At 39.0% G+C, this 24,803-nt stretch overlaps 1 protein-coding gene across 1 annotated transcript in view; it reads right to left on the bottom strand.

Moving 5' to 3' along the window:
- Window positions 1-24,803, bottom strand: part of cenpe (centromere protein E) — an 89,275-nt gene that overhangs the window by 25,033 nt on the left and 39,439 nt on the right. The window contains exons 17-36 of the mRNA XM_078395958.1: window positions 23,727-23,798; window positions 23,399-23,635; window positions 22,908-22,982; window positions 22,654-22,782; window positions 21,046-21,153; window positions 18,669-18,846; window positions 16,636-16,790; window positions 15,053-15,256; window positions 14,227-14,395; window positions 12,803-12,933; window positions 10,592-10,783; window positions 9,096-9,221; window positions 7,265-7,411; window positions 3,373-3,627; window positions 2,900-3,160; window positions 2,436-2,696; window positions 2,027-2,287; window positions 1,581-1,841; window positions 495-752; window positions 54-314 (exon numbers count right to left, since the gene is read on the bottom strand). Coding sequence (XP_078252084.1) covers window positions 54-314; window positions 495-752; window positions 1,581-1,841; window positions 2,027-2,287; window positions 2,436-2,696; window positions 2,900-3,160; window positions 3,373-3,627; window positions 7,265-7,411; window positions 9,096-9,221; window positions 10,592-10,783; window positions 12,803-12,933; window positions 14,227-14,395; window positions 15,053-15,256; window positions 16,636-16,790; window positions 18,669-18,846; window positions 21,046-21,153; window positions 22,654-22,782; window positions 22,908-22,982; window positions 23,399-23,635; window positions 23,727-23,798 — 3,741 coding nt within the window. The remainder of the gene's footprint in view (window positions 1-53; window positions 315-494; window positions 753-1,580; window positions 1,842-2,026; window positions 2,288-2,435; window positions 2,697-2,899; window positions 3,161-3,372; window positions 3,628-7,264; window positions 7,412-9,095; window positions 9,222-10,591; window positions 10,784-12,802; window positions 12,934-14,226; window positions 14,396-15,052; window positions 15,257-16,635; window positions 16,791-18,668; window positions 18,847-21,045; window positions 21,154-22,653; window positions 22,783-22,907; window positions 22,983-23,398; window positions 23,636-23,726; window positions 23,799-24,803) is intronic.

The raw sequence follows: 24,803 nt of genomic DNA, 5'->3' as shown, positions 1-24,803 counted from the left end.
GTAACCTATCCTAAATGTCCATTTAGTTATGAAACAAATAAATCACATCTCACCTTGCTGTTTTTTTCTTGCAGTATTCTTATCATTTCATCTTTGTCAGCGTTGATGCATTTCAGTGTCTCCTGGAGTTTGTCCATTTCCTTTACCAAGGAAGATTTTTCATCCTCCAGCTGATGGAACCGCTGATTGAATTCCTCCTCCCGAATTTCTGCTTTCTGTTCTTTGGAAACACGAATTCTCAACTCAACAGTCTCAGCGAGCAACATGTCACGCTGAGATGCTACCTGGCGTAGTTCTTCGTCGTGATTTTGTTCCTAATAGCAAGGGAGAACTTTATTGCTTGATGGCACAACTTGGAAAAATTGTCAATTAAATTTTCAGAAGATAATCCTGGGCAAGTCAGAAGCTGTAGTGCAGCAGATCTGCTTACTAAACTCAGCACCAACATAGATTATGCTATTATTCCATATATGTATGAAGAATTCATAACTCACTATTTCAGTGTTTCCCTGCAAGGTTTTCTTCATTCCATCCCTTTCTGCCATGATACTCTTCAATTTCTCCTCAAGCTCGTTCTTCTCTTTTACTATTGATAATTTTTCATTTGCGAGTTGCTGAAACTGCTGGTTGAACTCCTCTTGAATTTCTGCTTTTGGTTCCTTGGAAGCACTTACCCTCAGATCTTCTACCTCAACAAGTAATGCATCTCGCTGAGAAACCAGGCAGCTTAGCTCTTCACCTTGCTTTTGCATCTAATAAAAACAAAATTTTACATTAGAAGCATTTTACATTACAAGAGGATTTCAGTATAGGAGCAAAGAGGTTCTTCTGCAGTTGTATAGGGCCCTGATAAGACCACATCTGGAGTATTGTGTACAGTTTTGGTCGCCTAATTTGAGGAAAGACATCCTTGTAATTGAGGCAGTGCAGCGTAGGTTCACGAGATTGATCCCTGGGATGGCGGGACTGTCATACGAGGAAAGACTGAAAAGACTAGGCTTGTATTCACTGGAGTTTAGAAGGATGAGAGGGGATCTTATAGAAACATATAAAATTATAAAAGGACTGGACAAGCTAGATGCAGGAAAAATGTTCCCAATGTTGGGCGTCCAGAACCAGGGGCCACAGTCTTAGAATAAAGGGGAGGCCATTTAACACTGAGGTGAGAAGGAACTTTTTCACCCAGAGAGTTGTGAATTTGTGGAATTCTCTGCCACAGAGGGCAGTGGAAGCCAAATCATTGGATGGATTTAAGAGAGTTAGATAGAGCTCTAGGGGCTAGTGGATAGCAAGGGATATGGGGAGAAGGCAGGCACGGGTTATTGATTGTCGACGATCAGCCATGATCACGATGAATTGCGGTGCTGGCTCGAAGGGCCGAATGGCCTCCTCCTGCACCTATTTTCTATGTTTCTATGTTTTCTAAGCTAAAAGCACACTGATATTTTCCTCACATTTTATGATCCATATATAGGGCCAGAAGCCATTTTACACTAACTTTGTTATTCATAGATATTACATTCGCTGTAACCTATCCTTAATGTCCATTTAGTTATGAAACAAAAAATATCACATCTCACCATGTTGGTTTTTTCTTGCAGTGTTCTTATCATTTCATCTTTTTCTGCATTGATGCATTTCAGTGTCTCTTGGAGTTTGTCTTTTTTCTTTACCAAGGAAGATTTTTCATCCTCCAGCTGATGGAACCGCTGGTTGTATTCCTCTTCCCGAATTTCTACCTCCTGTTCTTTTGAAATACGAGTTCTCAGCTCTTCGACATCAGCAAGCAACATGTCACATTGAGACAATGTGCAGTGAAGTTCTTCTCTTTGTTTTTGCACCTAATTTAGAAAAAAGTTACTGTATGTTAAATTACACAATATGCAAGCGACAAAATTAATAGAGCTCATTAGTTACCCTAATCATGTCCTATACATGCCAAGTCAAACTACAGTAAAATTGGCAAATACATTTATTAAAGGGACAGGCTTCTTATTCCACGTAACTTCTTAAATGTATTACTCACCACCTCAGAGTTTTCTTGCAGAACCTTTTTCATTTCATCTTTTTCAGCTTTGTTACATTTTAGTGTCTCCTGAAGTTCGTTCTTTTCCTTTAGTAAGGATGATCTTTTATCCTCCAGCTGCTGGAACTGCTGGTTGAATTCCTCTTCATTAATTTCTACCTCCTGTTCTTTGAAAACACGAGTTCTGAGCACTTCCATCTCAGCAAGCAACACGTCATGCTGAAAATTCACACGGCAGAGTTCTTCAGTTTGCTTTTGCATCTAAAAGAAATAGGAAAGTGTTTTCAAGATAGCACCCTGTGTTATTCATTCTGCTTTAATATTTGTTAAGTTAATAGACATTGCACGGAACTCACCATTTAAAGCTATTGTATACATCCATTTACTTAATTAAAAAATTACAACTCACAGTTTCACAATTTTCTTGCAGGATTCTCTTCATTTCATCCCTTTCTATTTTTACACTCTTCACTGTCTCCTGGAGCTCATCCTTGCCCTTTAGAATAGATGCATTTTCATTTTCTAGTTGCTGGAACATCAGATTGCATTTCTCCTCTTGAATTTGTGTTTTTGGTTGGTTGGAAGCACGAGCTTGCATTTCTTCAATCTCAGCAAGCAGCACGTCACGTTGAGACAACATGCAACCAAGATCCTCGCCTTGCTTTTCCATCTAATCAAAACAGTTACCGAATCAGCTTAATAGCATACATTGGTAGGTAAACATTTCACACATTGACAAAGGATTATCTTCTAAATATCTGAAAATATACTAAGATAAACCTGACTGATAAATTCATTGACAATGCATTAGAAGGTTCCATTAGAAACCATTCAACAGAGTCTACAGTAATTATTAAATAAATCATTACTTACCACCTTAGTATTTTCTTGCAGTGTTTTCTTCATTTCATCTTTTTCCTCTTCAATACATCTGAGTTTTTCCTGGAGCTCGTCCCTTTCCTCAATCAAAGATGATTTTTCATTTTCCAGTTGCTGGAACCGTTGGTTGAATTTCTCTTCACAAATTTCTACTTCCTGTTCTTTGGAAATGCCATGTCTCAGTTCTTCGATCTCAGCAAGCAATATGTCACGCTGAGCTACTGTATGGTGAAGTTCGTCATCTTGCTTTTGTGTCTAATAACAAAAACAGAGGTGTATTGCTCAACTGCACAAAAATATTAATATAGAACAGTTTTGCTGGATTGCACGAAATGCCCGTGATTATTTTAGATCAGGTGAATTAGTTATTCTATACATACCAAGCTAAACTACAGTTAAATCAACTAAAAGATTAATTGACTATATTCAAACCTATTCCAGGTACCTACTTAAAATTTATAACTCACCACCTCAGTCTTTTCTTCCAGGGCTCTTTTCATTTCATAATTTTCTGCTTTGATACATTTCAGTGTCTCCTGGAACTCATACTTCTCCTTTAGCAAGTTTGATTTTGCTTCCTCCAATTGCTGGAACCGCAGGTTAAATTCCTCTACCTGAATTTCTGTTTCCTTTTGTTTGGAAACACAAGCTCTCAGCTCTTCAATCTCAGCAACCAATGCATCATGCTGAGCCACCAGACAGAGTTCATCAACCTGCTTTTGCTTACAATTAAAAAGATGCCAGAAGTTAGCATATTTTCTAACCATGGTTGTATGGTATACCATTGGTTGTATTTTAACGAATATTTCATATAGACCGAAAATTTACATTAGAACCTAATGCAAGCATGGAAAACTAGCTAATTGAAATTGTAAAGACTAAGGTACTATATAAATAATCGAACCATTAAAAATTCATAATTCTTCATCTCTACAATTTTTCTTTTCATTCTTTGATCAGTATTTTTGCATCCAGCAGGATCACCTCAAGTTCATTGTTCACGATTTTTCATCCTCTGTTTGCTGGATGCACTGGTTGAACTCTTGAATCTTTGTAGGTAGACACAAAAAGCTGAAGTGGCTCTGAGTTTTTTTCTCCAGAGATGCTGCCTGGCCCACTGAGTTACATCAGCTTTTTGTATCTATCTTGAATCTGTGTTTCGCTTCCCCAAAATATGAACAAGCAGCTCTTGCTTCTCATCCTCCCGATCATATTGAGACACCACATTTTGGAGTTGTTCAATTAACTCTTGTATTCAATTAAAATTTATTTGCCATTTAATATTTCAGTATTACATTCATCCAGGATACAGCATTCCTCCTGTTTGCAATCATTAGAAACCTCTCCTAGTTTCCTGAATCTCTGCTGTTATCTGCCCGAGGGTTGAAGGCCAGTTCACAAGATAGACTTAAGTGGAGATAAGCAAACATTTAATAAATTAAGAGATTGAGGGTTATAGGAACCGGCATAGAAGAGGAAGAGTTGAGGCCAACATAGATCAGCTATGGTTATATAGAATGGTAGGGTGGTCTTGAGGGGCCAGATGGCCTGCTCCCGCTACAGTTTTTGTGTGTTCTCATACAATAATGACTGCTGTCTATGCACTAATCTGAGGAACAGGTTATACACCAACCAACTTACAATTCATTCCTCACCCTAATCATCTTTGGCAAAAACAAATGTTAGAATTTTGATGAATTGCTTTAAATATAATCTTTTAAATCCACAAGTATTATGCACAAACTCCCTTGCAAAAGCAATGAGTTGTGTGATATCATCAACTTGATCTGTGAAGTGACACTGAATAGTCGTTTTTATCTCCCTTTTCAACTGATACACAGCCACTGGAATACTTGTAACTTGAGCTTATACGTCATAGCCAGATTTATTTCAAACCACGCTCTCTAAAAGAGGGTTCTCATTGGTTGAGATCATTTGGTTGTGTGGTATACACTTCAATAATCCTGCACTTTGCCTTCAATCCAAATCCATCACATAAAGAAAAAGGATGAAGTTCAAATTTGACTGTTGACTTTTCCAGAGCTTAACTCAGTATCAGAATTTTGATAACTTAGTATCAACCAGAATTGGAACGATACCAATCAGAAAAGATTCAGGCTGGCTACTGGTGTTGAAATCAACAGTCAAATTTGAATTTAGTATCAGGCAAGAAATACAAAGTTCTCAATGTAGGCGATTTATAGAAACACAGAAGCGGCGCCTAACGGCAGCGGCTGACTAGCAGTCTGTCCGTCTTTTTTTTGTTGTGTGTCGGTGTTGGGATGGTTTTTATATATATTTTTTTGGTCGTGTATGTGTGGGAGGGGGTGGTGGTGGGGGTGGAACTTTTCTCTTCCTCACGGCGCGGGGTGCGGCTCGGCTGCGGGGCCTAACATCGCCCGCTGCGGCTCGGCCGCTGGACTTTACATCCCGGTGCGGCTTGGCCGCTGGACTTTACATCCCGGTGCGGCTTGGCCGCTGGACTTTACATCCCGGTGCGGCTTGGCCGCTGGACTTTACATCCCGGTGCGGCTTGGCCGCTGGACTTTACATCCCGGTGCGGCTTGGCCGCTGGACTTAACAGTGCCCGGTGCAGCTCGGCTGCGGGGCTTAACATCGCCCGGTGCAGCTCGGCTGCGGGGCTTTTCATCGCTGGTGCGGCTCGACTGCGGACTTGACATCGCCCGGTGCGGCTCGACCACGGGACTTAGCTGCGCAAGGCTTGGTCGCGGGCCTTTCATCGCCCGGTTCGGCCGCGGGACGTTTCAGCGCCCGGTGCGGGGACTGTGCGGGTCGGTCGGGGACGAGCTGTCTGTCCGTGGGCGTGGGGAAGAGAGTGGAAGTTTTGTTGCCTCCATCACAGTGAGGGGGTGTTTGGAGTCACTGTGATGGACGTTTGTGTTGGGGTTATGTGTCTTGTGTTCTTTTTTTTTCTATGACTGCTATGTAGTTTCGTTCGGTACTTCGGTACCGAACGACAAATAAAGCTCTGTTATTTAAGCAGACGACAGACAAGGTCAATGATAGTCACCGTTGCGGTCTCATTTACCAATGATGATCATTTGGCAACCTTTTAATCATAAAAGTTAAAGGATTAGTCATGCTAGAGTGCTAGATAAAGATAACAGAATTGTGTAATGCCATATTTTGTGTCCCCACTGCAATCTTCCTTCTTTCAAACATTGTGTAGATGTTTGGGCAGATAATTGTCCTTCAATTATCTGCCCAAACATCTACACAATGTTTGAAAGAAGGAAGATTGCAGTGGGGACACAAAATATGGCATTACACAATTCTGTTATCTTTATCTAGCACTCTAGCATGACTAATCCTTTAACTTTTATGATTAAAAGGTTGCCAAATGAACGGAGCTCATGGGCATTCACCATCATGAATTGAATATTAAGTTCAAACCGCAAGCCAAGTGTATGCATGGTTATCAAAAATGACAACAGGATCTTGATCAGTTGGTCACATGGGCTGAAGAATGTTTAATAGAGTTTATGCAGATAAGCACGAGGTGTTGCATTACAGGGAGTCAAACTAGGGCAAGACCTATAGAGTGAATGGCAGGGGTTGGAGTAGTGTTATAGAGCAGAGGGATCTAGGTGTGCAAGATTCCTTGAAAGTGGCATCACAGATAGTTATGGTGTTAAAGGTGGTTTTCAGCACATTGGCCTTCATCAGTCAGGGTATTGAGTATAGAAGTTGGGATGTTATGCTACAGTTGTAAAACGAGTTGGTGAGGCTGTTTTGGGAATATTGTGTACAGTTTTGGTCACTCTGCTATAAGGATATTAAGTTGGAACGAGTGCACAGAAAATTTACACGGATATTGCCAGGTCTTGAGGACATGAGGTTTAGGGAGCAGTTGGGTACACTTTATTCCTTGGAGCACAGGAGGGAGGCCAAGGGATAATTTTATAGAGATGTACAAGATCACAAGGGAAATAGATAGGATGAATTAACAGTCTTTTACCAAGATTAGGGGAATCATGAACCAGCGGACATAGGTTTAAGGAGAGGGGAAAGATTGAATAGGAAACTGATGGGCAACTTTTTCCACACAGAGGTAGGTGAGTATATGGAGCAAGTTGCCAGAGGAGGCAACTGTGGTCGGGACTATAACAACAGTTAAAAGGTATTTGGAAAGGTACATGGATAGGAAAGGCTTAGAGGGACAGGCGGGCATGTGAGACTAGTGTAGATGGGGCATCTTGGTCAGTCTGGGCAAGATGGGCTCAAGGACCCGTTTCCATGATGTATGAGATGGGTGTGTGTATATGTGCATGAGTAAAAATTACAGCAGAAAATTAGTACTTGAACTGGAGTCAGTTAGCATTCCTCCTTCAAGCTCACCTTTTTATCAACTATTTCAGGAAGGTTTTCTTGAATGCTGAACATATCTTTCTTTTCATGAATTTCTGTTTTCATTTCATTCACCAGCTGCTGCTCGTATCGCAGTTCCTCTTGGGCAACATCCAATGCCTGACTGGCCTGCATGAACTGGATGAACAGCCAAATTTCAATTAGCCCAAACGATTTAGTTTCTAAATCAACTTTCAAGTCCTACTCGATACAGAAATCTACTGTGTAATGCAACTCGATGGATAATCCAGAAACACTTATTTGAACAAATGGTCCAGGGCATTTCTTGAATTGAAATACATTATATTGAGAATGACTCAATTTTACAAAACTGTGGCAATAAGAGAAAAAACCATTAAAAAATCCAATGGATGAGCAACAATGAAGAGAATAAGAATAATGATTCCTTATTTGTAAGGAACTGACTCTGTAATAAGAAATTCCTTATCCAAGCGAGTCCAGTCAGAAAATGCGATGTTGACATTTTAAATTTAATTGAATTTTTAGAATTTGTGCACTTTTACTCGTGATTAAATTTTGCGTATTCCCAATATTATAAAAAATCTTCCCCACATTTCATTGCTCGCAAAGGATTACACAAAGGATTAGTCAGGAAGGTCATTGGAAAAAGGAAGCCCTTAAAAAAGGAAGTAATTCAGCCTATTAAATCCATCCTGCTCTCACAGTACGATTTTATTAATCCCAATTCACCCTCTTTATTTCTCTCCAGCCTGCAATTTATTTTTTCACATGCCCATCAATTCTTTGATTATTTTGCCACTTAACTGCTAAGGATTACTTAAATAACCCAATTAATTTAGCAGCATATTTTTGAGATGTCGGAGGAATCAGAACACACAATAGAAATGCAGTCATGCAATTGCCGATTAGACATCATAGGCCAGGACTGATTTAAGACTGGAGCTGTGAGGCAGCAATACCCTGCGGCACTGTGCCAAAGACAGGTTTTGACAGAATAACAGAAAATATATTACCATTTCTTATAGAACCAAATAAATACAGACCACAAAATTACTTTCGGTTTAGGAGTAATGTCTATGGCAAGAATATGAATCTCGTAAACATATTGCTATTTATGATAAAAAAATAAAATGTTGAAGATTTTGCTAAAGAGTTTGGGAGAAGGCTAGTGTGGATTGGCAAGGTGAGTGGGAGGCTAGTGCCAGATGTGCCAAATGAACATAAATTCTACTCGGATTTTGTTCAGTAACAGAATTCATGGAGGTTATTTAAAAACATCCAATTAAAGAGATAAAGCACATAAGGTAAATAATGATACCTGTATAAAATGTAGTAGATTGGGGGAAGTTTATGCCCCTTTGCCTCTGGCGAATAAATATAAATTCTTTCAAAGCTACGCTCCACAAGAAAACTTGTGTGCCTCAGAATTTACAATAGATTCTTGAGGAGTAATTGTCTGGCCTGTTATGCAGAAATACTAACACAGAAAATCTTAAAATATTCTCTTCAAATGAAGAGCAAAATATAAATCGGTAGTGATGTTTATATTTTCTGGAAACAGGCAGAAAAAATAGACAAGGCAGTTTTTCATAAACAATAGATTACAAACGGAAAAAAATGTAAACAAGGAATTCTGAAATTAATGACAAGCAAAGTCGCATCAGTTTTGGAAAGGTTAACAAATTTATTGCAGGAATAAAGGAAATAGGGAAACAGGAAGAGTATTAGGAGAAAAACCATTGCTTGTTGGCAGAAGATTATAAACATGGACTAATCAAACAACTATTTTTTGTACTGCAATTACTATCTCTTGTAAATATAGAAAAACAAATGTATGAACCTTTTCCTTCTCATCGTTTAACAAGCACTCTTTTTCAGCCAAACTTTTCTTTAGTTCCATCTCCACATTTTGCTTCTTTTTCAGTTTGTCATATAGGCTTCTCAATTCTGCTTGGTTCTCTATACACTAATATAAAAATACAAATAGAATAACTTGACCTTGTATTCACATCTGTAAAGAAATTAACCCATCTGTAAAAAACAGCACCTTATTTTGCAATATCAGAAACAAACACCGAAGAGTTTAATAACGAAAGCATTAGAAGCTTGGAAAGTTACTACATTGTTTTTTTCTCTATATATATTCTTGTTTATTATCCAGCAAATAAGGAAATGAACAGTGGAGGTATCCCAATTTTCTCTTTACTCATAGGTTACCAAACAAAATATACTTTAATGATCAACGTGTGCAGATTTTAAAATGAAATATCATCTGGACATTCGAGGGGAACAAAGGGGGTAGGGGGACAACGAAGGAGGGAGTAATATTTGACACAGAAGCACAAAAGTACGATAAAATAAAGCAATGCATGTTCTAATAGAATTAAAATTAAGATGGAAAAAAATGTTCTCCATTCCTGTATACTAAAGTCTGGGCAGCAGGTTAACACCAATCAATTAGCAAAATCTTGTCATAGATAACTACCTGCAAAGCAAAAATGATTTGATGGCTACTTTAGAGTAATTTGTTTAAAAATAAAAATAAATTCATTTAATGTAATTCATAGTAGCCATAGGGGCAGTTTGATTATCAGCTAAATGGCCTCAATCTTGTTAAAATAGTCAGTTGAAGAGTTAAATACATGATTAATCCAAATTTCCAGTTACAATCACACTTTTTGATAGCTAAATGATGATATGAATGTATTTGCAGATATCAAAAACTGGAGACAGTGGGTCGGGGGAGCAAGAGTGGCAGACGTTAGCTCTTAACAGGGATAATTGTAATTGACATTGTGAACTTCACTAGTCCAACAAACTGCAAAGCACTGCAAAGCTCTGTACAGCTAATGAAATATATTTTAAACATGGTGACTGTCCATAACGAACAGAACAAAAAGGCTTCTGAAATCTACATTGTAGCAATTAAAAACTCATGACCCACTGTGATTTAATTTAGTCTGGCTGAACTTACTAAATGCTTCACTCTGATCATCTAGGCCAGCAGTATCATGATCCCGTCTGATTTTAAGCAGCTTCTGCACCTGCGATAAGCAAAATAACTCACCGTCTCAAGGTGGAACCCAAATATCCTGACAAAAGTAATATTGGAACATTCAAACTACTGTCTATCAGTTCAAAGAAAAATCGAGTTGTTTTCATTTGTAAACAAAAAGGCATTGAAACTTTTAGATCGTCTTACTTCAAGATTTTTATTTAACAAAATTTTAAACCTAAATATATCTATATAGTATCTATATGACAATATGTCTAATTGTCATATGGATACTATTAAATTATATCTTTCTGTTTAGCTAATTGATAGATTTAAATTACCATTTCAATATTTTCTTGAAGATCACATTTCAATTGATCCCTCTCAGTTTGAAGATTCAACAATTCTTCATGCAACTTCTCTTTCTCATCACTGACTTCCGTGTAATTTTTCTGAAGTACGACAAGTTCTTCAGATAAATGCTTTGTCTCAGTTGTTTCAGCTTCAGTGGTCACATTTAGAGGTTCTTTATCCTGGTCACAAAATGCATAACTAATTTCAAATTCCTGTTCTTTAAATATTTGGTATCAATAATTACATTTTATTTTAATATTCACTTGAGCATATTAATAACATCACCGTAAGAAAATCCTTTGGAGCTGACAATTAGAAAGTAAGTAATAAACTTTAAGAAAAGGCAAGAAAATTGATAATAGTCTACACAACTGCTAGTGCTGAAGAATCCCAGCTTATGTCCCAGCAGAATTTATTTTTATTTTTAAACTAGCAATTTGAGGGCTGTTAAAAAACATTTAAATAGCAAACATCATAATAAGACCAGAACCTAAAGGGATCTAAATCACTTCTGTATAATCTTTCTTCCAAATATGTATGGGCACCTACACTGTGCACCAAATGATAAGTTTGACAATAGACAATAGGTGCAGGAGTAGGCCATTCCGCCCTTCGAGCCAGCACCGCCATTCAATGTGATCATGGCTGATCATTCTAAATCAGTACCCCGTTCCTGCCTTCTCCCCATACCCCCTGTCTCCGCTATCCTTAAGAGCTCTATCTAGCTCTCTCTTGAATGTATTCAGAGAATTGGCCTCCACTGCCCTCTGAGGCAGAGAATTCCACAGATTCACAACTCTCTGACTAAAAAAGTCAGACGACACAAAGCTGGGTGGCAGTGTGAGCTGCGAGGAGGATGCTATGAGGCTGCAGAGTGACTTGGCTAGGTTGGGTGAGTGGGCAGATATATGACAGATGCAGTATAATGTGGATAAATGTGAGGTTATCCACTTTGGTGGCAAGAACAGGAAGGCAGATTATTATCTGAATGGTAGGGAGACACAAAATGCTGGAGTAGCTCAGCGGGGCAGACAGCATCACTGGAGAGAAGGAATGGATGATGTTTTGGGTCGAGACCCTTCTTCAGACATTATCTAAATGGTGTTAGATTAGAAAAAGGGGAGGTGCAATGAGACCTGGGTGTGTTTGTACATCAGTCACTGAAAGTAAGCATGCAGGCACAGCAGGCAGTGAAGAAAGCTAATGGTATGTTGGCCTTCATTGCAAGAGGATTTGAGTTCAGAAGCAAGGAGGTCCTTCTGCAGTTGTACAGGGCCCTGGTGAGACCGCACCTGGAGTATTGTGTGCAATTTTGGTCTCCTAATTTGAGGAAGGACATTATTGCTATTGTGGGAGTGCAGCGTAGATTCACCAGGTAAATTCCCAGGATGGCGGGACTGACATATGATGAAAGAATGGGTCGACTGGGCTTGTAATCACTGGAATTTAGAAGGATGAGAGGGGATCTTATAGTAGAAACATATTAAATTCTTTAAGGATTGGACAGGCTAGATGCAGAAAAAATGTAGCCGATGTTGGGGAGTCCAGAACCAGGAGTCACAGTTTAAGAATAAGGGGTAGGTCATTTAGGACTGAGATGAGGAAAAAGCTTCTTCACCCAGAGAGTTGTGAATCTGTGGAATTGGCACAAAGGCAGTGGAGGCCAATTTACTGGATGTTTTCAAGAGAGTTAGATTTAGCTTAGGGCTAATGGAATCAAGGGGTATGGGGAAAAAGCAGGAACGGGGTAATGATTTTAGATGATCAGCCATGATCATATTGAATCACGGTGGTGGCTCGATGGGCCGAACGGCCTACTCCTGCACCTATTTTTCTGTTTCTATAACAGCAAAAATAGGTGCAGGAGGAGGTCTTAATTTAATAACACTTGGTCTTAATTTATGTTTAACATGAGAGAATTACAAGAATCTATATTTTTCCCAAATCAATGAATAGACACGGTCAGGAAAATGACCGGAAACACCAGTACATGAAGTTCATCTTTAACTTGGGCATCATCTCAGAGGAAAGGCGAGTGTCATTTTTATGGAATGAACAGAGGAATAAATATCAATTTACAAAAACATTGATATTAACCAAACTAGACTTCCTAAAATGAATCTTAATTTTGTTATGTACATAATTGAAAAACTTTCAGCGAAGTTTGAAGCAAATTCAAGTTGCTTAATTAAACAAACCTTATTAGGTCTAGTTCGTGACATTGTCACTTCGTCATTGGCTTCTGTTAAAATGTGCAATTTAGTCATCAGCTCTTCTTTTTCATTGTTAAGGATTTGAACTTTTTCTGACATTTCAGAAAACCTATTATCTGTTAAGAAAGAAGCAAAGGATAAATTGCATTTCCAAATAACAAAAGTTTGTTTATATACCATTTATGTGATCCCTATTATGATGAATGTCATTTTGTTTTGTTGAGTGGAAGCTATGCTGGATGCCTTATTGCTGCTGCACATCTAGTTAACAAAGCAATTTATTGTAATATGAATTGTTTTGAAATGTTCATGTATAATTAGATGTTGTAGAAATACAAACCCTTCTTTTCATAACCACCCCAACACCCTCTTCATAGGTGAAACAATGGCAGTAATTGCAGTTTTGCCCAAATAGTTTAGGTTTCAAGAGGTGACTTTATTGAATGAATGCAATGGTCTGTCAAAATAGACAATTATGGGTTTACCAAGGAGATACGTGCCTCCACTTGCAATCTCAATTTAGCTGATACTTCTAACCACTGTACCTGAATGCATGTTCACCTGTTGGCATGTCTTTCCTGCAATAGAAAAATCTTAATGACAATGGAACACACTACAGTCATAAGGCGGATTGTTAAATTTAGAACCCAAACATCTGTCATGGAATTAATATTTACACTGATGTTTCAACTAAAACCCCCACCGAAACTATACCTGTCTAATGGTACATTACATCTCCAGCCACTAATTATTGCTACAGGTTGACTTTACATTCCAAACTGGACACAGCTATAACAAGGGAGCATCCTAATTTATTTCACTGGTCATGTGCCCATTGCAAGCTCTCCTGCGTTCAGTATACTAATAGTGACAAACATGTACCCAAGTTCCAGCTATAACCCGGCAACTTCAAAATAATGCCCGTGTGGTGCACTTGGTGCAAGACAGGCCAGGCCCAGGTGGGACAAAAGTTACTATCAACCAACTGAGGCAAGAAAGTCAACTTCCAATAGAGGCCAATTTTATTTTTCCTTTTTGACCACCATAGTCAAATCTTAATCCATTTATCAAGCTCTTCCTCTCAATGTAACTCAATGCAACATCCGCATTTAAAATGAAAATAGCAGATTAGGGCAGTTTGTAAAAAAAATATTTGAACATGGATAATCAAAATCTTGCCATTGGAAAATCATCAAATTTAAAATAAAAGACTCAGAAAGCATCATATTTGGAATACAGACAATTTGTGAACATAGCACCCTATACCCTCTTTAATTAATTATACTTTTCCCAAGTTAATCTATTGGCAAATGAAAAATGTAAACTACTATTTCCTGCAATGACATGAATCACAAAATCCAATGTAAAAATTCTCAATGTAATAATTCATAAAACATAATTAATCTCACCCAATTCCTTTTGATTCACACGCTCCAGCATTAGTTGTTGCTCCAGCTCTTTAACTTTCTCTTCTTTGTCTTCAATATTATGCCGAAGTTGTAAACATTTAACTCTCTCTTCTTCAAGCTGTGAGCAGCATAATTCTAATTCCATTTTGAGCCTTGCCTGTACTTCATTCTGCAGGATGCACAGGAAACATGGGGCAATGAATCAAGCACGTTATTTTCTGAAAATGTACAGAAACATCAATTGCTATTTCAACCAACCGTTTTCTTGAAATGCCCGAGTACTAAATTAACACACATATACACTTTGCTAATATCTTTCTCAAAACAAAAATGTTAGCCTATGTTTCAAATGTGAATTGATAAAATTACAACTCCTTTCAAACTAATCCATATATATTTAGCATACCCAAAGAAGCTACCTCATTACTGAATTATGAAGAAAAATCCATTTACAAACACATTTCTATATAGCAGATCATATAGCAATTCGCTAGAAGGAGACAGAAATACTGAGTCATGACTTAAAAAAAAATCATCAAATTAACCAAAGGAAGCTTTGGCATTTTTGACGAATTAAAGACATCGAGTTCAGAGACAAGTTTAATTAATAAGCAGGGCAATGATGAAAATGCCATTACTATTTTTACTTTTAAATAGAGAGGTGAACATCTATTGCTGTTTGTATTTTCTACTGCATCAAAATAGGCCTGTTCTGTTGAAAAGAACCATTTAATTCCTTCAAGAAGAAAAGAGAGTTCCTGATGAGCTGTTTCTTTAAAAGAATGCAAATGACTTAACATTTAATGATTTCTCAATTTTATTTTACCTGTTGCTCAGCTTTCAAATTGTCCTGATGATCCCTCTCAGATTGAAGGCTCATTAATGCTTCTTGGAGTTTGTCTCTTTCTTGACCAATTAATGACATTTCTCCCTGCAAGCTCTCAAGTTGTTTGACATTTCTTTCTCTGCCCACCAACAAGTCATCACGTTCAGAGGTAACGCCATTCAGTTCTTCTGTTAACTTTGACACCTATATGCACATTTAACAATAAACTTTCTCACAAAGGATTGGCAGTTTTGTCTATCTATCTATATACGTATACATATACACACACACACATATATAAATATATATATATATATGTATTATATTACTAAAATTCTCATCTTGTTCATGTGTTTGTGGATATATTTGTTCTCGAAATACAGCCAAAACGGTACATGATAGCGCAACAATTTTAGGCCCACCTTACTCACCATTGTCCTGCGGTTTAAATGTTATATTTTAAAAGTTTTTCACCTTTTGAACTTTAAAAATCACTTTTTAAACCTTAATAAATCTCTTTTCCACTTGCACTGCCTGTCAGCCATGTTCGACGTCACAATGGGAACTCAACATGTCCGCGTGCTCTACGTCACAATGGGAACACAACACATCCGCGCCTGTGCAGTTGGGGCCCATTGATCTAATACTTACATAAGATGGCTGTTGGATCCGTGCGTGCGTAGTTGGGGGAGAGTTGTTGCTCGGAGGGGTGTGGGACCCACCTGAGTTACGGGAGTGCCAGCCAATGAGGGGGTGGGGGTGAGGAGAGCTCTCCTGCTGTTGGTCGCCCATGGCAGGGGTGAGTGGCTCCCTCTCCCCTTTCCTCTCCCTCCTCGCCCGCCCCCAGGTAGACTCCCCCGCTGGCAACAGGTCCATGGGTCGTCAGTTGGGGAGGGTTGCCAGGCCCGCAGGAGCGGTTTGGACACAGCGGGGATTGCCGCGCCCGCAGGAGGGGTTTGCACGGATGGTTGCTAGGCCCGCAGGAGAGGTTTGGACGCAACAGGGGTTGCCAGGCCTGCGGGAGAGGTTTGGGCCCAACAGGTGAGTATTAATATAAACTCAGCTTTAGAGCCACCAATTTCACCTGCAATCTTTGAGCCTTTTGTGTTAATCACTTGTCCAAGGGTGACCTATGTTGCAAGAACCAAGCCTTTAATTATGCAAGTACATTCTGCACTTGCACACCTGTAACCCAACCATCGAATTTTCACTAAATCTACCCTAGCCTTTAATTTCTCCTCAGGTTTTTTCACAATGTATTTTTTAAATTGCGTGTTTTATAACATACTCATCGATAGAATAGTTACCAGGAACAAGTTAAATATTATTACTCATAGAGTCATCAGTTGGGTGAGGGAGCGGAATTAAAATAAATTTAAAATGGTATCCAAGACATCTTTGAAATTTGGCATCGGATTATGACAATAAAAGAAAGGAGAAAACCGGAAGTCTCTAAAATTTACTTGCACAACAATAGTTATTGCAATTTAAAAGTAATTCACTGGTCTTTTGGACCCAAAGCTATGGTATGTATCCAAGTTCTTCCTTTCCAATGTAGAGGTATAGAACTATTCTACCTTTACCTGTTTTTCAAATTCATCTACTTTTTCTGGGAACATTTTTTCCTGAGATAAAATGGCCACTTCTTGATGCAGACTGATATTTTCTTTTTCTGCTTTTCCTAATTGTTGATTAAGATCAGCAATGTTCTTTTCCAGATAATAACGATCCAATAGATCTAAGATCAAAAAGAAAAAAAACTGCTTTAAAGTTTCACATCTCAAAGATCTGGATTTAATATTAGAAACTAATGTACTTGTTCCTGCCACAAGTACTTAGAAAAAAAATTGGGTGTCCTTCTATAAATACACTCACTCTCTATTGTGTGCAGTTCTGGTCACACCACTACAGGAAGGATGTGCAGGCTTGGGAGAAGATGCAGAAGAGGTTTGGCACAATACTGCCTGGATTGGACAAACTGGGAGGAGTTGGCTGCGCCTAACGGCTGCGGCTCTCTGGCAGTCTGTTGTCTTTTTTTCTTTTTTTTTGTTTGTGTCGGTGTTGGGATGGTTTTTGTTTCTGTTTTTGGCTGTGTATTTGTGGTGGGGGTGTGGGGTGGGGGGAAACCTTTATTTTATTAGGTCTCTTCCCCGGGGCGCAGCTCGCCCGCGGGGCCTTCCATCGCCCGGCGCGGCTCAGCTGCGGGACTTAACATCGCCGGCGCGGCTCGGCCGCGGGACGTTTCAGTGCCCGGTGCGGCTCGGTCGCTGGACTTAACATCGCCCGGTGCGGCCGCGGGACGTTTCAGTGCCCGGCGCGGCTTGGCCGCTGGACTTAACATCGCCCGGTGCGGCTCGGCCGCGGGACGTTTCGGTGCCCGGTGTGGCTCGGCCGCTGGACTTAACATCGCCCGGTGCGGCCGCGGGACGTTTCAGTGCCCGGTGCGGCTCCGCCGCTGGACTTAACATCGCCCGGTGCGGCTCGGCCGCGGGACGTTTCGGTGCCCGGTGTGGCTCGGCCGCTGGACTTAACATCGCCCGGTGCGGCCGCGGGACGTTTCAGTGCCCGGTGCGGCTCGGCCGCGGGACGTTTCAGTGCCCGGCGCGGCTTGGCCGCTGGACTTAACATCGCCAGCGCGGCTCGGCCGCGGGACGTTTCAGTGCCCGGTGCGGCTCGGCCGCTGGACTTAACATCGCCCGGTGCGGCCGCGGGACGTTTCGGTGCCCGGGGCGGCTCGGCCGCGGGGCCTTCCATCCCCTTGCGGGGGCTGTGCGTGTCGTTTGCCTCGGTAGGGGTCGAGCTGCCTGTCCGTGGGTGCGGGGGGAAGAGAGGGGAAGTTTTGTTGCCTCCATCACAGTGAGGGGGTGTTTGGAGTCACTGTGATGGATGTTTGTGTTGGGGTTGGGTGTCCTATGTTCTTTTCTTTTTTGCTGTGTCTTGTGACTGCTGAAATTTCGTTCGGTATTTATACCGAATGACAATAAAGTGTTGTTATACTGTTATATGTTATATTAGCTACAGGAAGAGGTTGGACAACCTTGGATTATTTTCTCTGGAGTGTCAGAGGCAGAGGGAAGACGTATGTTAGAAGTATGCAAAATTCTGAGAGGCATAGATAGGATAGACAGCCAGAAGCTTTATTTTCCGGGTGGAGGTGACAAAGGAATCTGAGGGGTGACCTTTTCACACAAAGGGTGGTGGGGGTATGGAACAAGCTGCCAGAGGAGGTAGTTGAGGCAGGGACTATCCCAATGTTTAAGCAACAGTTAGACAGGTACATGGATAGGACAGGTTTGGATGGATATGAAGCAAACGCGGGCAGGTAGGACACGTTGGCCAGTGTAAATTGGGCCGAAGGGCCTGTTTCGATGCTGTAACACTCTATGCCAAATTGAGCGTATAAAAATAATTAATCACTTTCAAATTTGCAGGAGTCTGGAGAATTCACAAAGAACCTGAGAACGTGTTTATCCATTAGGGATAGATTTTCAGAATAATGGATGTCCATTTAAGATGAAGAAATGTATTTTCTCAAAAGGCTGTGAATCCACTCCAGACTTGTGGACTCGTGGTGAAATGTTTTCTGTAAATGTCAAATATATTACAGTAACAATACCTTTCGGAACTTTCCCATCCAGAAGTGAAATTAGTTTGATATTTTCACTGTAAACATATTTCAATTCTTTCTGCAAATCAGATTGCATTTGTTTATAGCGCAATCGTTCAGTATCTAGCTTAGTGCAGTACAACTGAACATCCTTTTCCATCTGTTGATAGTTCACTTTCATTTCCTTCTGCAGTTCATAAAAGTTAAAGGGAAAAGAAAAACAGATTTAGAACAGAATGCAGTTTTCATTAGTTCATCATTATTGCACATTGGAAGCACTCTATAAATGGCATTTTGATTTTTTGTAGTCTCCAGAAATAATGTACAGCCAATGGAGATTTTTTCTTCTTCCAAAAGCAAGTATTTAAAACTTAGAATTAGTTTCCATCAGGGTGACAATGAAGACTGCAAATTTAAATATACGTTTAGTATAGATTACATCCTTATTACTTGATATAAATTACATTCAATAATTTGCATCTACATGGAAGCGTTTACAACCACAGAACATTTCAAAATTATTTAATTGACTATGGAATGTTTGAAGAATAATCACCGTTAAAGGAAATATTAGTCTATTTCTATGCAATATCCCAAAAGTAATATGATAATGACACATTATCTTGTTTTAAGCGTAGAAACATGAAACTGCAGATGCTGATTTACAAAAAGCCACAAAGTACGGGAGTAACTCAACAGGTCAGGCAACATCTCTAGACAACATGGATAGGTGACCCTTCTTCACTGTAGGGACCAAACCCAAAACAGCACCTATCCATGTTCTCCACTGATGATGCCTGGTCTGCTGAGTTACTCCAGCACTTTGCGTCTTATCCTGTTTTAAGTACTTGATTAAATACATATATTTTAGGCAGCTAAAAAAATAGAAGCCAAAAATTCATATACTTCATTTTATTTAACTTCATTTTAAAGGACAGGCATTTCAAAATTGCTCATTTATGGACTGGAAGACAATCGTGAAGGTTGCTGGGTGAAGTCTGGGCAATCTGCATCGAAAGGTCGGAAACTGCACCCACACTGCTGTGCCAGGAGGATATATTCTTAAATTATGCAACTTCAATCTGATCTAAATTCAGTTTCTCAGAGCTATTCCTCCTCCTGTAACTATAGTTCTTACTTGATCCACAGATTTGCACATAATGACCTAGTCAACAACAGCAATTCATTAAGGATGCTGGTAAGCTTGTACAGTTTTACTTATGTTGTATCAAGCGGAGCATGATGAAAAACAAGGGTGGAATGTGCAATGATTCCTACACCCATCAGTTTTTTTTCCATTCAGATCCACATTTAACGAACACGCTGCTGATAGGAATAGTTGTCCCATAAATAAAGAAAATATTACTTGCATTATAATATGGAGCCTCTTGCATGTGGGATCAGTGGACTATTTCTGTACAGTTTGCTAATCAGAGGTGTACTTGGGTGTGGCAATACCCCACTGGACTGTTTGTAATAAAAGAACTTTGCTGTGCGTTTGGCATATGTGACAATAAAAGCACCATTGAACCATAAAAGCACCATTGAAAAGTCATAAGAACAATGAGTTCATTTAAAAAATATATTACACAGTAACATTTCAACATACCCAATAGGTTTAGTTTAGAATAAAGCATGGAAACAGGCACTTCACCCAATGCTGACCGTTGGTCACCAATTCACACTAGTTCTAAGTTCTCACTTTCTCAACCACTCCTTGCACACTAGCAGCAATTTACAGTGGCCGATTAACCTACAAATCCATTCTAATTCATTTAGTTTAGAAAGAGCATGGGAGCCAGGACTCCAGTCGATAGGATGTGGAGAGTGGGAGCTGGGACCTCTGTCAAGAGTGGGAAGCAAGGCAATCGCCACTTGGTAAGCCACATGTCAAATCCTTCGATTTCCTAATGACCGGATAGACTGGAATTGGAGTTTTACCATAATGTGATTGCAGGGATGATATCAATTGTAAAACTTATGACTTGAAACCACCTTTAGAAAAAAGGTTAATTTTCTCAGTGTAATGAGCAGCCCGACTTTATTTTCTATCTCACCCCTTTTCATCTTTCTTATTCTCCATTGTTGCATCTTACATCCTTGGCAAATCTGTTAACCACTTGGTTCATTGTTTTGCTAATCTCTTATCACATGTCCTTCTGTTTCCCATAGTTTTGCACCTTTTTCTCCATCTTCTCTTACATTCCTGAATTTGTCCAGCACAATGCCAGTTCTGTTAATTCTCTACTCCCTTCAACTTCTCTACCCACTACATTAATTCCACATCATTAGTGATATGTAGACAGCCCAGTGAAAGTGAAAAATTTGATTAATGTCTGCATCTTAATCGCCCTGCAATGTGCTTTACTAAAAAATCTTTCATTACCATGATTTCTTTGAGCTCCAAATTTTCACTTCTGAGAAAAGCAGAGTCTTTCTTTGCATCACAGGTTACAACCTCTGCATCATTCAATGACCGTTGCAGTTGTTTGATCTGAAATGTAAATCAGCAGAAAGAGTAAAGAAAAACGGTAAACTAAAATTAAGGACTATTTGAAGGCACACAGCATTCATTAACAAAGATAAATTGACAATACAAATATAAATAAATATGGTTGACCTGATGGTCATTACGGACATGGTTTTAAGATGACCAAGGAGGTGAACTGAACACTCAGGAGATACTTGACATTTCAGAATAGGCATGAAGGAAAATGGGAAGAGGAAGATTATTAACAACAGGTGAGGTCACTGCAGTGGTGAAGAATGACATTCAGTCAACAGCTTCAGATAGAGAATGTTTGGTGGAGATAAGAAATAGTAAGGAAAGTAGTAAATAAGGAAAGTAATACTGTAGGACAGGTGAAAGTAAATAAATAACAGTAACTTATAAAACAGGTACATTAATAATCTGAGACTATATTCATTGCCATATAAATCAGACAAAACAAATTGGCAGTGACCTTAAAGAATGTACGTGGAATAATTTCTTAAAACTAGGTGAGGAACCAACCATGAAAAGGCTGTATTAGATCTGGTATTAAGTAATAATTTCATTGCGCAAGACCAAGATAGAAAGGAGAACTATAGCTTGGGAGAATTGCAAGTTCAAATATGTGGGTAGGAAACTTGTATCTAAAACAAGAGTCAAAAACATAGATAAAGGCAATTACAATATCATGTTGATAAAGGACAGGCCTAAGATAGACCCCATTCCTTCTCTCCAGAGATGCTGCCTGTCCCGCTGCGCTACTCCAGCTTTTTTTGTCTATCTTTGGTTTAAACCAGCACCTGCAGTTCCTTCTTACACAAAGAGGACAGGCCTATCCTCAAAGAGCAATGGTTTCAGTGAAGCACACAAGAATCGATAGGAAAAGACGGCGCGGGAGTAACTCAGCAGGTCAGGTAGCATCCCTGAAGAATGTGGATGGATGACATTTGTGCCGGGACTCTTCCTCAGATTGATTGTTGTGGTTGTGGGGAGAGGGATAAACTGGGGGAGGATGCAGACGCAATAGGATGTTTACCATGAGCCTGATTTTTCTAGTCAAAGAGTTTAGAACCAACAAAAGGTGGTAGCTATTTCAGATTGAGAGATGTTCTTTTACTCAGGATGCTGTATTTCTTCAGAATTCTCCATCCAAGAGGAGGCTCAGCTGTACATTCAAGGTATTAAAGAATTGTTGGACATTAAGGAAATAGAAGATTATGGAAATAAGGTAGGAAAGCTATTGGAGGTGCAGTATCAGCCATGAGCAGTGCAGCTCGGTTTTCCATTAAACGGACTATTTCTAATGCTCTACTCTACTGTGATGGCAATGTGTTGAAGCTGGTTCAACTTTGAAATATGCAAAACAATATTGCACAGAATACTTTTCATTAAATCCTCAAATCAACTGTGTAAAATTCTACTATCTTACCTATGTAATAAGGAAGGTCTCAAAAATGTAAAACAAGAAATAAACTCATGTCACAAATCATATTGCACCAATACCTGGATCGTTAATGTCTCAAGATCTATTTGGCCATCCGAAATTTCTTTTATTTGATCTAGTCGCTGTTGAAGAACAAGGCGACTCTGCTCCTGGTCTTTTAATTGTTTCGTTTTGGCCTTTAGTTCAGCCTATAAAGAAATTGATGCGTTTCATAATGAATTGAATTACTCATGACATATCTGCACATGTTATTCCAATGCGAACACCCCACTCTAGCATGACTTAAAATGGGATTACATTTAAATCAACATACCTCAAGTTCCTGGTTAAAAATCTCAGAATTGTGAACCAATTGTTTTAACTTTGCAATTTCATGCTTTTGCTGTGCCTGCAATCAAATATAGAGATGGATTAGAAATGATAATTATTAGCTGGTAGAATGATGGTATACCTTAATTCCCTTTATTTTTTTAATTTAGATGCTACCTATTGGCAACATTATTCCAAAACACATCATAATCAGATGACTCATATTTCTATCTCACCACTTCAGTTGTTGTATTGCTTCCAGTCTACCTCTGCAAGAGGCAAGTGATTCTTTTCTATCCACTCTGTGCATTGTATAATTTGCATCAAAGTGTAAAAGCAAGCGAAAGTTTAAATTAATCTCTACATTCTTTATTAAAGAAATTAATAGAACTTTGCTAAAAATAAAATACTTTCCTAAGCTGCTGCTTTTTGTAATGCATATCCTACTAAATTACATGTTATTTTCAAACTTCACTCCAGATATTTGCTCAATACCTTTTCTTGTTTCACAACTTCTTGTTCCAAGAATTCAAACTCTTCAATGTCACGTCTCTCTTTTAACTCTGCAAGCCCATCTCTCAGCTTTTCTAGTTCTTGAATTTTAATTTTTTGTTTTTCATCTTCCATTTTGAAGTATTTTTCATTTCTCTGTTTTTCTTCCAGAAGTTTTTTTAATTCTTGGATCTCTTCCTTGTGTTTCTCATTTTCTATTTTTAAACTCTCTGCATCAAACTGTAAAGCAAACACATTACTGACATCCTTTCAGGAAAGCTGACATCTAACTAGTATATTGACAAGGAGATCAAATTAAAATCACAAATACCTTTTCTGAATAGAGTAGTTCACAAAGTTCAACACTCTCCTTTAACTGTTTCTCAAAGTGCTTAGCATTATTCTGTTAATAAAAGCCAAAAAATTGCAAAGTTAATAATACAACATATTTTTTGTAAGTGCAAGCCTCGATCTCTTAGAGTTGAATTAAAAATTCAACCCGAGACTCTCCCCCGCTCACAGCACACTAATAATCTCTAATCAAATACATATACTATGGTTTCAGAAGATAACTGAGTCTTGAGAAATTGAATTATCGACGAGGGACAAGGGGAGGAATCAGGGGGGTGCAAGATGCAAGGCAAAGAAGAATGCGCGGTGAGAGGTAAACAAACCAGAATTAATAAGGGTTAGCAATGTTCTGCAATTCTGGTTAGGGAAAGCAGTGGTGTTATGTCTCAGGGGAAATTTTATAGAAACAGAATTTAAGACAAAAATCTTCATTGCTTAGAAGGTTGCATATAATTGCTATTCACAAATGCAAGATTACTTCTCCAGCCATAGAGCAACCACATACAAGCATCTTTAACATACAAACTTACCGTACACTTCTATGAAAGTAATACCAAGGACCTTTAGTAGAATGTGGCATGATATTATTAAAGGGAATTTCATAAGGAGCTGAAGTTCCTACTTTCAGCAGTTGAGTGGGTGGTTTGCTCAAAAAGACACTGGAGTAGGAAGGAAAACAGTCCCAGAAGAGTTGTAGAACCAGTATTGAGCAAAAGTAATTACCAATTAGAAGGCAACGACAAGAAATTCAATTAAACATCAGGCAGTCCCTTGTGCTGAAGGTAGGCGTAATGGATAAGTAAAACTACATGCTTTTGAAAGAAATCAGAGCTGGGTTATAAAATATGAAGCAGGAATAAGTTTTGGCAAAGGAAAGAATCAAGATGGAAACGGATTATAATGGAGCTCTATGATTTCATACAATTTAAAGCACATAAAAAATGGACACAACCACAATAAAAAATCTATGCCAGTTACTTACATTCGCAATGGGCCTCTACTTAATGTACTGCAATAAGTTTATTTTTCTATTATTTTTCACTGTTTGCATTTCCCC

Source organism: Rhinoraja longicauda, chromosome 3 (assembly GCF_053455715.1).
Source record: "Rhinoraja longicauda isolate Sanriku21f chromosome 3, sRhiLon1.1, whole genome shotgun sequence".
Classification (NCBI taxonomy): domain Eukaryota; kingdom Metazoa; phylum Chordata; class Chondrichthyes; order Rajiformes; family Arhynchobatidae; genus Rhinoraja; species Rhinoraja longicauda.
This window is presented reverse-complemented; position numbering and strand designations above follow the sequence as displayed.